Source organism: Sus scrofa, chromosome 3, assembly GCF_054392235.1.
Source record: "Sus scrofa isolate SSC_HxYL_T2T_F1_AM1 chromosome 3, Sscrofa_HxYL_maternal_Yorkshire_Landrace_v2.0, whole genome shotgun sequence".
Lineage (NCBI taxonomy): Eukaryota > Metazoa > Chordata > Mammalia > Artiodactyla > Suidae > Sus > Sus scrofa.
This window is the reverse complement of record NC_139385.1, coordinates 56,870,421-56,885,119: the sequence shown is the minus strand read 5'-3', so window position 1 is coordinate 56,885,119 and position 14,699 is coordinate 56,870,421. Positions and strand designations below refer to the sequence as shown.

General features: G+C 45.5%; 1 protein-coding gene across 24 annotated transcripts in view; it reads right to left on the bottom strand.

Moving 5' to 3' along the window:
• Positions 1-14,699, bottom strand: part of LOC106509733 (uncharacterized) — a 279,725-nt gene that overhangs the window by 137,713 nt on the left and 127,313 nt on the right. For 22 of the 24 annotated variants that reach the window (XR_014841207.1, XR_014841205.1, XR_002342497.2 and 19 more), the window contains one exon: positions 4,360-4,593. Coding sequence is in view for 4 of the 24 variants with exons in the window: in XM_085018440.1 (XP_084874566.1) it covers positions 4,360-4,426 (67 nt within the window). In the remaining 20 variants the exon portion in view is untranslated. Of the gene's footprint in view, positions 1-1,019; positions 3,177-3,926; positions 4,594-14,699 lie in introns of those variants that run through there. The other 2 variants (XR_014841210.1, XR_014841206.1) reach the window with 1 other exon arrangement.

The window sequence follows — 14,699 nt, the reverse complement described above, 5'->3', positions numbered from 1 at the left end:
GGGTCCAGGGATGGGGTGGCAGTGTAGACAGGGGTGCTAATTAGATTCTTTCTGCTGGCTGTGAGTCGTTGAGTAGTTTACTTAACCTTTCCAACCATAAACTGAAGATAATCATAATTCCTGCCTGACAGGGATGTCAGGAGAATTGGCTGAGATTACGCTAACCCAGTGGTGACACTTCAAGTAATTTTTTTTAATTAGAGGCAGGCAAGCAGGGTGAGCCTAAATAAATCATGATACATTTATAAGGTAATAAGTATTGCACAAACATCATTTATATCATAAAAGACTATTTCCTAATGAAAACTGCTAGAGATATTATGATCCCAGTATTATAAAGTAAAATACACACATACTTAAAAAATTTTTTTTCTTTTGGCCACCCTCTCAGCCTGTGGAAGTTCCTGGGTCAGCAGTCAAACCTGTGCAGTAATCTGAGCCGCAGTAGTGATAACACCAGATCCTTAACCCACTGAGCCAAAGGGAACTCCCATGCTTCTTTATACACAGGAAAAAAAAATAGCCAAAACTTACTTCTTCTTTCTAGTGGTTATTTCTAGATGATGGACTTACAGGTGCTTTTTTTAAAGAAGAAATAAAAGCTATAGGGACAACAAAGGTATTGAAACAAGACGAAGTCCAGATGAAGTCAGATATCGGATACTGTGCCTTGACAGTGTCAACTGGCAGGTTTCGATTGCTGGAGCTCTTGAATTATGTGAAGCAGTCGGAGAAGATATGTGTAGCCCGGAAAAGATAAGATTGTGTGGGAGTTGTCACATCTGTCTGCACATATTTGATGGGTGTCACATCAGGGTGTGTCCCGATTTTGGCCTCTGGAACAGGACATCACCTGCTTCTCAATGACTGTGCCATCCAGGGGAGATTAGGACTCCAAGTCCTGAGGACTTGAAGCCACACTCAGGCTCTCAGAGATTCTCTCCGTTACTGATGGGCACCTTGGCCCACGACAGCAGACATGGACCCACTGCTGCAGGGGGCTTGGACTGGATACCTTCTTTCTTTTTTCTCTTGGAGATGAAAACTTATAAAACGATCAACCATGGGGCAAAGCGGAGGTTCAGTGTCACCATAAACAGACTAAGGGTATGGGGGGGTTTAACATCTTCCTTTGGGAATATTTTACCTTATATAGATAAATGAACACTGGATTTATTTCTAAGACCTTCCACCCTGCTGCTCTGTGCCGGTCTTAAGCAGAGAGAAAACTAGCCCAGAAGTGGCTTCATCACAGTTCAGTAAAATTTAAATAATTTCTCAATGGACTAGCTCTGTAAAAGCTGGGTTAAAAAGGAGGTAACCTGGAAGTTCCTGCTATGGCGCAGCAGTAACGAACTCAACTAGTATCCATGAGGATGCAGGTTTGATCCCTGGCTCTGCCCAGTGGGTTACAGATCCAGCTTTGTCAGGAGCTGTGGTGTAGTTTGCAGATATGGCTTGGATCCCGTGTTGCTGTGGCTATGGCACAGGCCTGCAGCTGTAGCTCTGATTTGACCCCTAACCAGGGAACTTCCATATGCTGCAGGTGCAGGCCTAATAATAATAATAATAACAATAATAAAGAGGTAACCCAATGATACAGATCAGACCTGTCCCCAGGAGTGGGGGCTGTGTGGTAGGTTCCAAATGGGAGCCAATTAATCATCACACATCACTGGCCACAACTGAATCACTGTACTGTTGAGATAAATATTGGAGGCAAGCAAATATGGCATTCAATATCCTTACCCTACCCAAAGTTTAGGTCCCCAAATATATGTACCCATAGAAGAACTTGTTTCTTCTTTTCTTTTTGCTCCACTATCCTACTACTGGCTCCTACCCTCAAAGTCACAAGATAGCTGCAGGAGATCCTGCTTTCACACCTAAGTCCCAAAGAAGTAGGAAGGGAATATCTCCACAACTGAGTCAGCTCTTTTTAATTTACCTTCTCAGAAGTCCCACATTATTTAGGTGGGCTGCCTGATCCAGAAGTGGACAAGTAACCCAGAACTGCTACCAGCACACCCCATGTTCCAGCTCCAGTAACCAGTCCAGGATGGGCAGCTGGTCCAGTCATTGACATTTCTGGCATCTAAGAGGACAGGCTGTGAGCTGAGCCACTGGCAGCCAACTCACAGCCACCTCTGGGGGCGGGGGGCCAGTAGAGGGGGCCAAACAGATAAGGTGACAAAGATCCCAGTCCTGCTGACATCACTGAGTCTGGCCAACCTTGGACTTTTCATACAGGGCCAGCAGTGTAATGCTCACCTTCAAACCATGGGGGTCCAGTCTGCAGGGTGAAGGTGGGGTGATGAAGGAAGGTTTCAAATGGCACAGAATGGGAAGGCAGGCAAACCAAAAAGGCTGTATTTTCTGAAGTGAAGAGAGCTTTCTCTGTATTTTAAACCATAGGTTAAAAAGGAAGGTCTTTGGGGGTGTTTGCTAGTCTGGGCTTCTGCGCCTGCATGCTCAGAAGGATGTTTTTAAGGATGCTCACTTAAAAAATCATCTCTGTTCCTCAGAGTAGGAAGCATATAGAGGACCAAGAGCAAGGAGGGCTGGGGGAAAGATGTGTGATTCAGGAAATAGTACTGGAACCACAGGGCAGCCATTGGAGAAGATGCAGCTATACCTCAACTGCGCAGCCAACCAAAATCTACACAGATCGAATATTTAAGTGTAAAAAAAGAAATCATAAAGGTACTAAAAGAAAATAATAATTTCTTCATTCCAGAGGGAGGAATACTTTGTTAGCATAAGCCCCAAATGCAAAACCAAAAAGGGGAAACATTTGATGAAAATAACTACATAAATAAAAATCAAGTTTTCTCTGCATGGCCATAGCTACCACAGACAAACTCAAAATGCACATGTAAAACTGCAAAAAACTATTTTAAGTAATATCACAGACAGCACAAACAGCCTTCATATATAAAGAGTCTTCTAAATCAATAAAAGACCAAAAGTTAAATAGAAGAAAAAGGGCAAAGGATGTGAACAGATAAAACACAGGAGTGGGAATACATATGGCCCGAAAACATTTGCAGAAACACTCAACATCATTCACAGAAAGAAAAACTCAATTCACATTTCCCCCAAGATAAAATTTTTCATCTTTCAGATGGTTCAACTTCTTCTTCTTCTTCTTCTTATTTTTTGGTTCTCTTTTAGGGCTGCACCCATGGCATATGGAAGTTCCCAGGCTAGAGGTCGAATCAGAGCTGCAGCTGCCAGCCTGTGCCACAGCCACAGCAATGCAGGATTCCAGTCGAATCTGTGACCTACACTGTAGCTTGAGGCAACCCACTGAGCCAGGCCAGGGATCGAACAACATCCTCGTGAATACTAGTCAGGTTCTTAACCCACTGAGCCACAATGGGAACTCCCTCAGATGGTCCAGCATGATCACAATGCCATGTTCAAAAAGATGTTTGGAAACAGGCACTTCTAGTTCTCCTAGTGTTTGTAGAGTACAGTTTAGATGGAGATCAATTTTGCAACATCTAACAAAACTATAAATGCACTTATCTCTTTATCTGGCTGGGACCCCTGCTTCTAAGAGTTCATGTACAGATATTCTTATATCTGCACATAGAAGGATATTTAAGAAGCCTCGCTTGTATTTGCCAAAGACAGGACACAGGAGTTCCCGTTGTGGCTCAGTGATTAACCAACCTGACTAGTACCCATGAGGATGAAGGTTCAATCCCTGGCCTCGTTCAGTGGGTTAAGGATCTGGCGTTGCCTTGAACTGTGGTATAGGTCACAGACTCTGCTTGGATTCCATGTTGCTGTGGCTATGGTGTAGGCCGGCAGCTACAGCACTGATTAGACCCCTAACCTGGGAACTTCCATATGCCATGGGTGCAGCCCTAAAAAAAAAAAAAAAAAAAAAAAGACGTGATACAACCCGAATGTCTAACATTCTGCAACTAGTGACATAAACAGTAGAACATATGCTATCCCTACAAAATAAAGCTACAGTTTGTGCAAAGATAAACTGCATAGGATCCCCAGGAAGCTGACAGTGATGGCTGCCTCTGGGGGTACCAGGGGTCAGGCTGAGATGGAGGAGACTCTTTTCCACAGAATTTGAATCTGTGACATCTTGTACCATGTGCAAGGGTTATTGATTAAAAATACTTTTTAAAAATCCCATTAGTAATTTGTGATCGATTACATATCAAAACGATACTACTATAATATATTGGATTAAATAAAATATATAATTACATTAATTTTACCTTTTTGGCTACTAGAAAATTCTTTTTAATTTTCTAATAGAGGGTAGCTGATTTACAATGTGGTCTCAATTTCTCCTCTACAGCAAAGATTAACATTTAAAAAGTAAGATACCTGTGTTCTTCATTCTCCTCATTGGTGAGACAGCAGATGAGTAGCTGGGTGCCCAGGTGGGTGCCATCCCCACATATCCTGGCCAGGGGTCCAAGGCATTGAGATGACAGGGTGGGAGGTCCAGGTGGCACCTCTGCTGTGTGTCTTGTGGGGGCGTGTTCCATGCTGGCTGGTGGCCATCACCTGACGTCTGCAACCTGCTGGCCACTCACTCCCGGGCTCCGAAGTTTTCATCTAATTGTGAATTAATTAGTTCGCATTAGTGCCGAATCCTGTAGCCTCTCAAAAGTCCTTTTGGAGGCAGGCAGAGAACATGTTTTAAATCTGCAGTTAATAATTAAAATGTCACAGTTGCTTAGGTACCCCTGGGGGAGGGGAGCTCATGGATGGTGATCAAGTCCATGACCAGGGCACCAGCAACAGCTCCAGGCCCCCTGATCTGACCTCTCCTCAGGGCAAGTTTCAAATAAAACTCGACAATTTGTTCTTTTCACTCCACCCCAATTACAAAGGCTCACGGATGCTGGACCCTGAGCAAGGGTGAGCCCATCACAGGCCCCCCAGCTTATGCCAGGGGCAGGGCATGCCCTGTGGCTCTTGGCTCTGTCACATTGTCACCACACTCAGTTCTGGCTCAGAGTCTGTTTTCTAAATCCCAGCAGCTGTGGGTGATGACCTGGTGCCAGGCTTCTGGTGGGCCCAGCTTGACACTTGGCCCCTGGGCTCCTGGCACCAGGGCCCAGAGTGCAGAACAGACTCATTCCACAGAGGGGCTGACAGGAGAGTGAGCCCCTAGCTGTCACCGGGGGGAGGACCAGTGTCTTCTTGGTCCTCGAAGGCCTGCCTGACTGCCCAAGGATATGCTCAGGTATCAAAGGCTGTCTTGACCCCCCAGGAAGGGTTTGCATCTGCTCCAGGCTTCCTAGGCCCCACAAAACACGAGGTTGCTGTCAGGTGAGTCCAGGGGAGAACCTTGGAGAGACTGGTCACTCTTACAAACCATCAGACGGAGACTTTCATTTTTTTACATTTATTTATTTTTGGCTGGGCAAGTTTTTTTGTTTATATCATTTTAAAAATTGGAGTATGGTTGATTAATAATGTTGTGTTAGTTTCAGGTGTACAGCTCAGTGATTCAGTTACATGCACATACACACACATACACACACTTTTCAGACTCTTTTCCTTTATAGGTTGTTATAAAGTACTGAGTGGAGTTCCCTGTGCTATACAGTAGGTCCTTGCTGGTTACCTATTTTATATATATTAGTGTCTGTTAACCCCAATCTCTTAATTTTTCTCTCCTCCCATCCACTTTACTCTTTAGAAATCATGTTTGTTTTCTATGTCTGTGAGTCTGTTTCTTGTTTTGGAAATAAGTAAAATTGTGTCTCTTTTTTTTTAAGATTCTACATATAAGTGATATATTTGTCTGACTGTTCTTAGACAAGTTAAGGAAGTGCTGAGTAAGAGGCCTGGAGCTCCCCCTCTGTGGATGAGCCTGTGTGTGTGTGCGCGCGTGCGTGCACGCAGCTGTGGGTGTGCACCTGTGCACCTGTGCATGTGTGTGAATGCATGCACATGTGTCATTGATGGCACGTGTGATTGTGCTCGTGTGCACGGTGTCCCTGTGGATGCCAGGCAGGTGCGGGCATCCCTGGCAGCTGCACACGTCCGCTTCGTGGTCTGACTAGCACCCCCTGCCCCGTCAGCAGACATCTTACACAAGGAAAGGCCTAGAGAAACTGGCCACCTGCCACACAAGATCAGAACATCTGGGTGCCTGGCATGGCCAACAGGGCTGTTTCCTCAGGCAGAGGCTCAGCCTGGCGAGACATTGGCCAACCTGTCAGAGGACAGGGAAACAGAGTTGTTTCCTGCACCTTTGATGTTGGGCCCCTGAGGGGCCCAGTCTGGGCGTTTGTTCTGTGCCCACTTTTCTGACTCAAAGGATCGTGTAGGGAAAGGATGCTGGGCAGGAAGCACAGCTGCCAGCATCTCTGCTTAAAGATAAGAGGAGGGAGGCAGAAAGGAAGGATTGGGAGAGATGGAGAGAGAAGGAGTGGGGGAGAAGGAGGGACCTCCTTCGTGGACAGGAGGGGAGGGGGGGTGCCTGTGGCTGTTGGAGAGGGCAACGCGGGAGCTTGGTGCGAACCCGCACCTGAGTTTCTCTCTCAAAATCACTCACATGCAGGTTGACAGGAAGGAGCCCAGGCTGTCCAGGGCACCTCTGTGTCTGGCTGGCTGGTCTCAGATACCCAGCCATCATTTCTGATCAGCTCTGGGCTCTGGAGATGGGCCAGGTGGCTGGAAGGGTTTCCTCACGGTGATGGCGTTGTGGTTTGTGTGTGTGTGTGCACATGAGCACGTGCGCGGGGTGGGGGTGGGGTCCTGGGGGACACTGCCCTGCTGGGGACCTTGGGGAAATGACCTCCCTTCTCTGGGCCACAGCTTCTCCTTGTAAAAGGCAGGTTGGACAGTAATCCGCATGGACTATTAAAGTATTTATAAGAGGGGGAAGAGGAGTTTGGAAACTAAAGTGAGCTTGTTAAACATGAAGATGTATGGGGAGAGGCTTTTCCTAAAAAGTCAAAATATAGCCACAGTCTGGTTAGCAGGCCCTGAATCCCCAGATACACACTATGGATGGAGGAGCATCTGAGCAGGAGAAGGGGATCAATGGCCCATAGGATCACCTGTCTACACAAAGGCCAGTATGTATGCACGTGCATGCCTGTGCACATGTGTACGAGCATGATGCATATGCATGTGTGTGCACACGTGTGTGTGTGTGTGTGTGTGTGTGTGTGTGTGTGTGTGTGTGTGTGTGTTGGGGTGAAGGGGACTCCAAGAAGCCCTGAGGTGTTGGGGTGAAGGGGACTCCAAGAAGCCCTGAGTACCGCATGGAAAGTAAAAGTACCCAGCACTCGGCTCAAGCACTTGTTTTTCTCCTGGAGGCTAAAATTCATGGGCAAGTAGCCAACAGCTACATTAGGGTAAGAAATGTAATCTGTTTATAACAAGTTTGCAAAATACATCTCCTTGGAGCAGTGAGCACACAGCATGCCCTAACCCCGCAGCAGGCACACAGGCCAGTGTTTGGAAAGCCCAGTCCACCTCCTCACCTGTCTACTTCCTTCTGAGGGGGATAAACACATCCCCAAAGACCACAGATGGGGCATCCAGGAGCCAACAGAAGCTGCTGCTCCCTCCCATGCAGGAGCCACCACTGATACCGCGACAAGGACAGGAAATGAGGTCTCCAGGTTGGAAGACATCCCAGAGGTCACTTGCCCCTCTGATGGACGCAGGAAGCACAGGTTCTGCCAGCCTCAGACTCCTGACTAAGATGTGCCCCCACCCCTGCACCCCACTGTTGTCCATCCCTTCATCTAAAGCTTCCACATGGGCAGTGCAGCCACTCTGCAGAGAATAGCAAACCAGCCAGAGTTTCTTGGCATCTACTGTGATTCTGGCACCATATAAGCACTTTACATGCATGGCCTCACTGGATCCACCCAGCGACATCCCAGGGAGATGCTAGTAGGCCCCCATTTCACAGATATGGAAGTGGAAGCCTGGAGGGTTTAAAGAATTTGCCCTAAATCCCACCACCATGGGTGGGATCAGTGTGGAGTTTGGGCTTGTATCCCAGCTTCTTCCCATCAAACTCCTGGTTCTCCCGCCTCCACACAGACATCCCCATGAGGCTTCTCTCAGACCCTGGCAGGTCCAGCCCACCCCCTCATCCCCAGGAAACAGCCTTTAGCCTTTTTCCACCTCCCTCCCTCCGACCTCTGTAAACTCACATCCCCAAAGGGCACCTGTTCCTTCTGTTCAGAATTCAGTAAACAATAAAACAGAGTGGCTAAAAGCACCCAGTTAGGATGGGAGAGATCCAGCTTAGAATTATGCTTTAGCCCCCACAAAAGCCTGTCTCCAGGTTCCCATCAGCAAGAACAGAGCATCTACCCACAGGGCGGGTGTGAGAGTTAAACAAGATAAAACAGAAACAGGGCCAGCGGCAGCTCTGCTGAGGGTGTGCTGGTGACAAAAGTGACAAGGGAGGAGTGTGTGTGGGTGGCTGTCCCACCACCAGGTTCACTCCATCCCCTAACGTCTGACTTTGAGTCTCCCCCCCTCCCCCCAGCTTGCTCAAGGACACACGAACCAGGAAGCCCCAGACCCCACAGCCCAGCAGTGGCTTCTGTCTCCACATTAGCATTTCCTGGGGAAGCACCTGCAGGAGTGCAGAGGGGGGCGGGCAGGGGGGTTGTGGGGGTGAGGCCTCCCCCTCAGGAAGCCAAGGAGAAGGTTGGTCCACCCACACTTGGGAGGTGGGCACAGACCCCTAATCTGGACGCTGAGAAGTTCCTGTGGCATCTTGGCCAGCTGGCCAAGAAAGACATTTCTTTCTTTCTTTCTTTTTTTTTTTTTTTTTTTTTTTTTTGGTTGCCCCATGGCATATAGGAGTTCCCCGGGCCAGGAATCAGAACCAAACCACAGTCGAGACCTAAGCCACAGCTGTGGCAACATTGGATCCTTAACCTCTGTGCTGGGTCAAACCCTCACCCCAGTGATGCCATCCCCTCCCAAGATGCCACCGATCCCACTGTGCCACGGCAGGAGCTTCAGGAAGACACTTCTGAAGTGCATAAATTGCCAGGCATGAGGAGCTTTAAAGACACAGACTTTTAAAAAGGTCCTTGGGTCTTCCAACCTCACCTTCTCCAAGAATCCTCCCTGCCTTCCCCTAAGTCCTCCCTTTGCCTTCAGAGCTCAAATGATACCCTACCTACCCTTGGGCCACCTGTCAGCCCCACCCATGGACCCAGCTTTATCCTTCCTTCCTAGCATGCACTGCTAGCCCATGTCATTTGGCTACTTCTTATTTAGTTCGTTGTGTCTCCCTGTCCCTAGCAGAATGCCAGCTACGCTGGGCAGAGGTCTGAGTCATCCCTGCTCATCCCAGGGCAGGTTTGTTCAGATCATTTCAAAAATGCTCCCAATTAAAAGGGCTCTCCTTTGTTTTACTTGGATCTGTCAAAGCCTGGAAAGAGGTCGGGTCTCCATCAATAGGAGGATGGGTCAACACCCATCCATATATTTGTGCAATGGAATCCAGCTCCACAGGAAGAAGGAATGGAAGACAAAATACAGAGAGATCTCAAAACATTATGTAGAGAGAAGAAAGCATCAGGAGTGTCTGATGCATGCTTCCTTTCATGTGACAGTCTGGAACAAAGAAAACTAATCCAGGATGTTAACAAAAACAATGTTTGCCTCTAGGGGAAGACAGGGATTGACTGGGGAAAAGGATGAGGGAGCTTCTCAGGTGATGGGCCAGCTCTGTATCTTGATAGAGGGCGGGTTACACTCATCAAATGGTCCACTGATGATGCGTGCATTGGAATGAATGCATGGTTTTTACATTAAAAAAGAAAGATGTCTATAAATACTGAACTGTAATTCAGGCTGAGGTATTAAAGGGTGACTATTTGCAACTTACTTTGAAATGCATCCCAAAGTGAGATGAGAACTTTCACTCCGAGGAAGTCAGAACAGACAGACTTATCCCTTCCTCCTGCTTCCTCCCACTAAAACCAAAAAACAAAAAACAAAACAAACAAAACCCTGGACATTCTATACAGAACAAACATAAGACGATGCTGGAAGGTGGACAGAAGACGGACCAACAGGGACCTCGGAACTCGTAGAACAAAGTAGTGAGAACGCTGGTTTCTTTTTGTCGCCTGTATCCCAGACGAGGCCCAGAAGAAGCCAGGAACTCAGAAATGCCAAAAGAGAGCAGATGAAGAAGAAACCCCATGAAGCCTGCTCTCTATAGCCCAGGGTCTGGAGCAAGCAGCCCCGCAAGAAAGAAAGGTTTTAGGCAACAGCTGGTCCACGTGAGCCAGGCACCATGGAAAATACTGCGGGCCCACCTCCCAAAGCAAAATCCTGAAGTTCACCCTCATTAGGCTGTAACTAGGTGCCCCACCCACCCTACGGCCTCCCACCTGGGGTGATGTTTGAGAAGGCTGAGCTAGGGAGCTGAAATTTTCATCCTTACCCAAAAGGGATAATGAACGTCTCCTGTGTCAGCAGAGACCTCATGGGGGGACCTGGACTCCCATCCCCACCTGGCTTCCCACATGGCACCAGAAGAGCTCCTTCCCCACCAGCAAGGGTGGTATCAGGAGGTCCAGTAGGGAACCAGGACCAGCTTTACCTCTTGGTGGTTGTGACAAGGCCAGGTGAGGCACTCAGACACCGCCACATGGGGGAGCTACCAGTGGAAGCCTGTTGGGAAGCCAGAAGTTCAACCCCCCACCCAGCAGGAGGATGGAGACCACCCGCCATCCTCCAGTGTCAACAGAGGCCAAGCAGGGGGGTGGGGACCCAGACTTCTACCACCCCACCCCCGGCAATAATGAGGCAACACCTTGCTGCCCCCCACTTTCCTCTACAGTGTCAGAGGAAGATAGTGAAAACAGATTCAAATAAGATATGAGGTCTGATAACCTAATATCCTAAATGTGAAGGTTTCAGTAGAATTTTGCTCATCATGCCAAGAACCAGGACAATCTCAAACTGAATGAAGGGAGCCCATTAACAGATGTTAACAGCAAGATGACAGATGCTAGAATTACCTGAGAAATATTTTAAAGCAACCACCATTAAAATGCTTCAAAGAACAATGACAAATACTCTGGAAATAAAAAGTAGGAAGTCCCAGGCAAGAGAGAGAAAATATAAAGCACTAAATGGCAATTTTATAACTGGAAAATACACTCATAACAACAGCAACCAAAAAAACTGACCTGAAGGGAGGCACCCCCTAGCAAAATAGAAGAACACAGTGAATGGGAGGCTAGGACAGCATTTAATATCCAACCTGGACAACAGAGAGAAGAAAATGGGTTGTGAGGGGAAAAAAAAAAAGGAACAGAGCCTCAGGGGCTATAACGAAAGATCCAACTTCTGTAACATGGGCATTCTGGAAGGAAAGGAAAAGCGGGCAGAACTGAGAAATTACTCAAATATGGGCTTAAAGCACTCAACATTTTACAAAAACAAAACCATAAACACTCAGATATAAGAAGCTGAGTAAACTTCAAACAGAATAAACCTAAAGAAATCTATATCAAGGCACAGCATAGTCAAACTCTGGAAAAACAAAAAGAATATGTACATGTATCTAAAATAGAGAGAAATGACACAACCTATGGGGAAATATTTTTGAATGACAGCAAATTTGCATTAGAATCCATGGAGGCCAGAGTACTTTTAAGTGCTGAAAGAGAAGAACGAACGGCTGACTCAGAATCCTATATTCAGCTGAACGGTCCTTTCCAGCAAAGGATCCTTCAGAAATGAATAGCAGATGAAGATACTTTCAGAAAAACAAAAACTAAGAATATTTGTTACTAGCAGATATACCAATAAGAATGGCTATAAGAAGTTTCCTAAACAGAAAAGAAACAATGAAAGAAAGACTACGGGAACCTCCTTACGGAAGAAACAACACAATAAGCACAAGAAACAACACATTAAACAACACAATACCCAATATTGGTAATATTGGTAAATACAATGGATTTTCCTTTTCCTCTGAATTTTTCCAAAATATGTTGATGGTTGAGGCAAAAACTATAACACGGCTAAAGTGATTCTAAATGTATGTAGAAGAAAAATCTTGAAGACAATTATGTTATAATCAGGTAAAGTAAAGGAATGTAAAAAGAGATGTGTTCTGTATGTGACAAACTTAGAAATGAGACACTTGGAAACTATATAAGTTTACGAAAAGCCATTTAATAAAATACGACAAATATTCCTGCTAGAAAATCTCAGCAAACTGAGAGATGCGCACTTTCTCGATCTGTTAAGGGGAATCTACTAAAAACTAACAGCTAACATCTTTAATGTTGATGAAATAGACTAATAGCGATGAAAGAGAGACTGAATACTTTCCTCCTAAAATCAGAAACTCTCACAGAGTCTATTTTACATTGTACTGAAGATTTAATCCGCTGCAATATGGCAAGAAATAAGAAATTTAAAAATCCAGAATGGTACAAAAGTAAAGCTGTTTACTTTTTTCAGATGACATGAAAATCTATGTAGAAAATCCTATGGCAACAAAAAGCTACTAGAATGTAAAAAGTGACTTTAGTAAAGACACAGGATAAAAGGTTAATGTACAAAAGAAGTCAATTGTATTTTTGTATGCTTGCAATGTACAACAGTAAAATTGAAATTTTAATACAATACTATCAAAACGTATAAAATATTTAGGATAAATCTGACGAAGATGGACAGTATCTATGCATCAAAAGTTTTACAATGTTGCTGAGAGAAATTAAAGAGAACCTAAATAAATCAGATGCTGTGTTCATGGGTTAAAAGGCTCAATATATATATATACTTTGTCTTTTTAGAGCCACACCCGTGGGAAGTTCCCAGGATAGGGATCAAACTGGAGCTGCAGGTGCCAGCCTACACCACAGCCACAGGAACACAGGATCCAAGCCACGTCTATGACCTACACCACAGCTCACGGCAACACCAAATCCTTAACCCACCGAGCAAGGCCAGGGATCGAACCTGCATCTTCATGGATGCTACTCAGATTCGTTTCCACTGAGCCATGATGGAAACTCCAGAAGGCTCAATATTTTTAAGGTATAAATTCTCACAAAATTGATCTATAGATTCAATGTAATTCTGATCAAAATTTCAGCAGGGTTTTTGGTAGAAATGGACAAGCTGATTCTGAAATTCCTACAGAAATGCAGAGGACTTAGAGTCATCAAAACAACTTTGTAAAAGCAAAAGTTGAAGAATTTCCATCACATGATTTCATAACTTATTACAAAGCTACAATAATCAGGACAGTGGAATAAAGATAAGCACAAACACCAATGGAACTTCAGAATCAAAAGTAAATCCAAATAGCGACTCACTCATACACGGAAAAAACTTCATTTTAACAAAGGTGCAAAGCAATGCAGTGGAGAAATGATCATCTTTTCAACAAATGCTGAGGGGACACTGGGATATTCACAGGCCAAAAAAGTGACATTAGCTCTGTACCTTGTATCATTTACAAAAATTAACTAAAAATGAATCATCACAGAATGAAATATCTATAGCTTCTAGAAGAAAAGCTTCATGACCTTGGGCTAGGCAAAGATTTCTTAGATGCAATGCCAAAAGCATAATTCGTAAAAGAAGAAAATGATAAATTGGGCTTCTTCAAGATTGAAAACAAAAAGCCACTGTTAAGAAAAGGAAAAGACATAATCTGAGGGAAAACATTTGCAAAACATAGGTCTACTAAGAGGCTTATGTCCATAATATATAAAGAAATCCTAAAATTCAATAATAAGAAAACAAACAACCCAGTTAAAAATGGGCAACAATTTTAAAGATCTTACTATGCACCCATTAGAATGACTAGGACAGAAAAGACTGATGGCAGTAAGTTCTGGCCAGGATGGGGAGCAACTGGAATTCTCACACATGGCTCCTGGATTTTACAGAAATGATGGGGTGATCAATCACTGACCAGATCTTTTCAAATCCTGTCCAAAGAATCCATTGGAGGAACTGTCTGAATTTCTTCCCTGCCCAACTGCCACTCCACAGGGCCATGGTAAAGCTAGCTTTCCAGTGTCACATAAGGCCACCTCCAGCAGTAGTGAGCTTCTTGTGCCAAGCAATCTGGAGTGGATCTAGCTTAGAAACAATCTCTCTGATGGAGTTTTCTTGGAGGCACCAGATTATGAAGTTAGTATGATGTGTTCAGGACCGACCCGGTTGTGGGGTTTTTTTTTGGTTTTTTTTTTTTTTGGCTTGTCCTTGGATTCAGATGACTTCAAATTCGGCACAGTGCCCAACTAAACGAAAGAGAGGCAGAAGGCACCGCGACTCACCAACCTCTTCCGAACGGCGTTCTGAGGATTGAACACAGCTCTGGATGTGTGTCAGCACCTGAGCTGTGCGTTTCTGTCTGACTGTGTCTCTACTGCGGGGCTGAGGCCAGGAAGGACCTGCTCTAAGCTGATAAAGCCAACGCCCTTCTACCAGGAACCCTGTGGTTTTTCTGTCTTTGGAAGCGATGAGACTAGGAGGAGGTATTTCCCCCAAAAAACCTCATTCTGTATATCGCTGGGGGAACAATTCACACACATCCGGTTGTGCCACCTTGCGCACCCACGGCTGTGTGCATTTCGGGGGATCTGGACACGGTTTTCTCCCTTACACGTAGCAACCATAAAGTTCCATACCAGGCCCCTGCCCGGGGGAAGGAAGCCTCCGCGCTAGGATGGAAG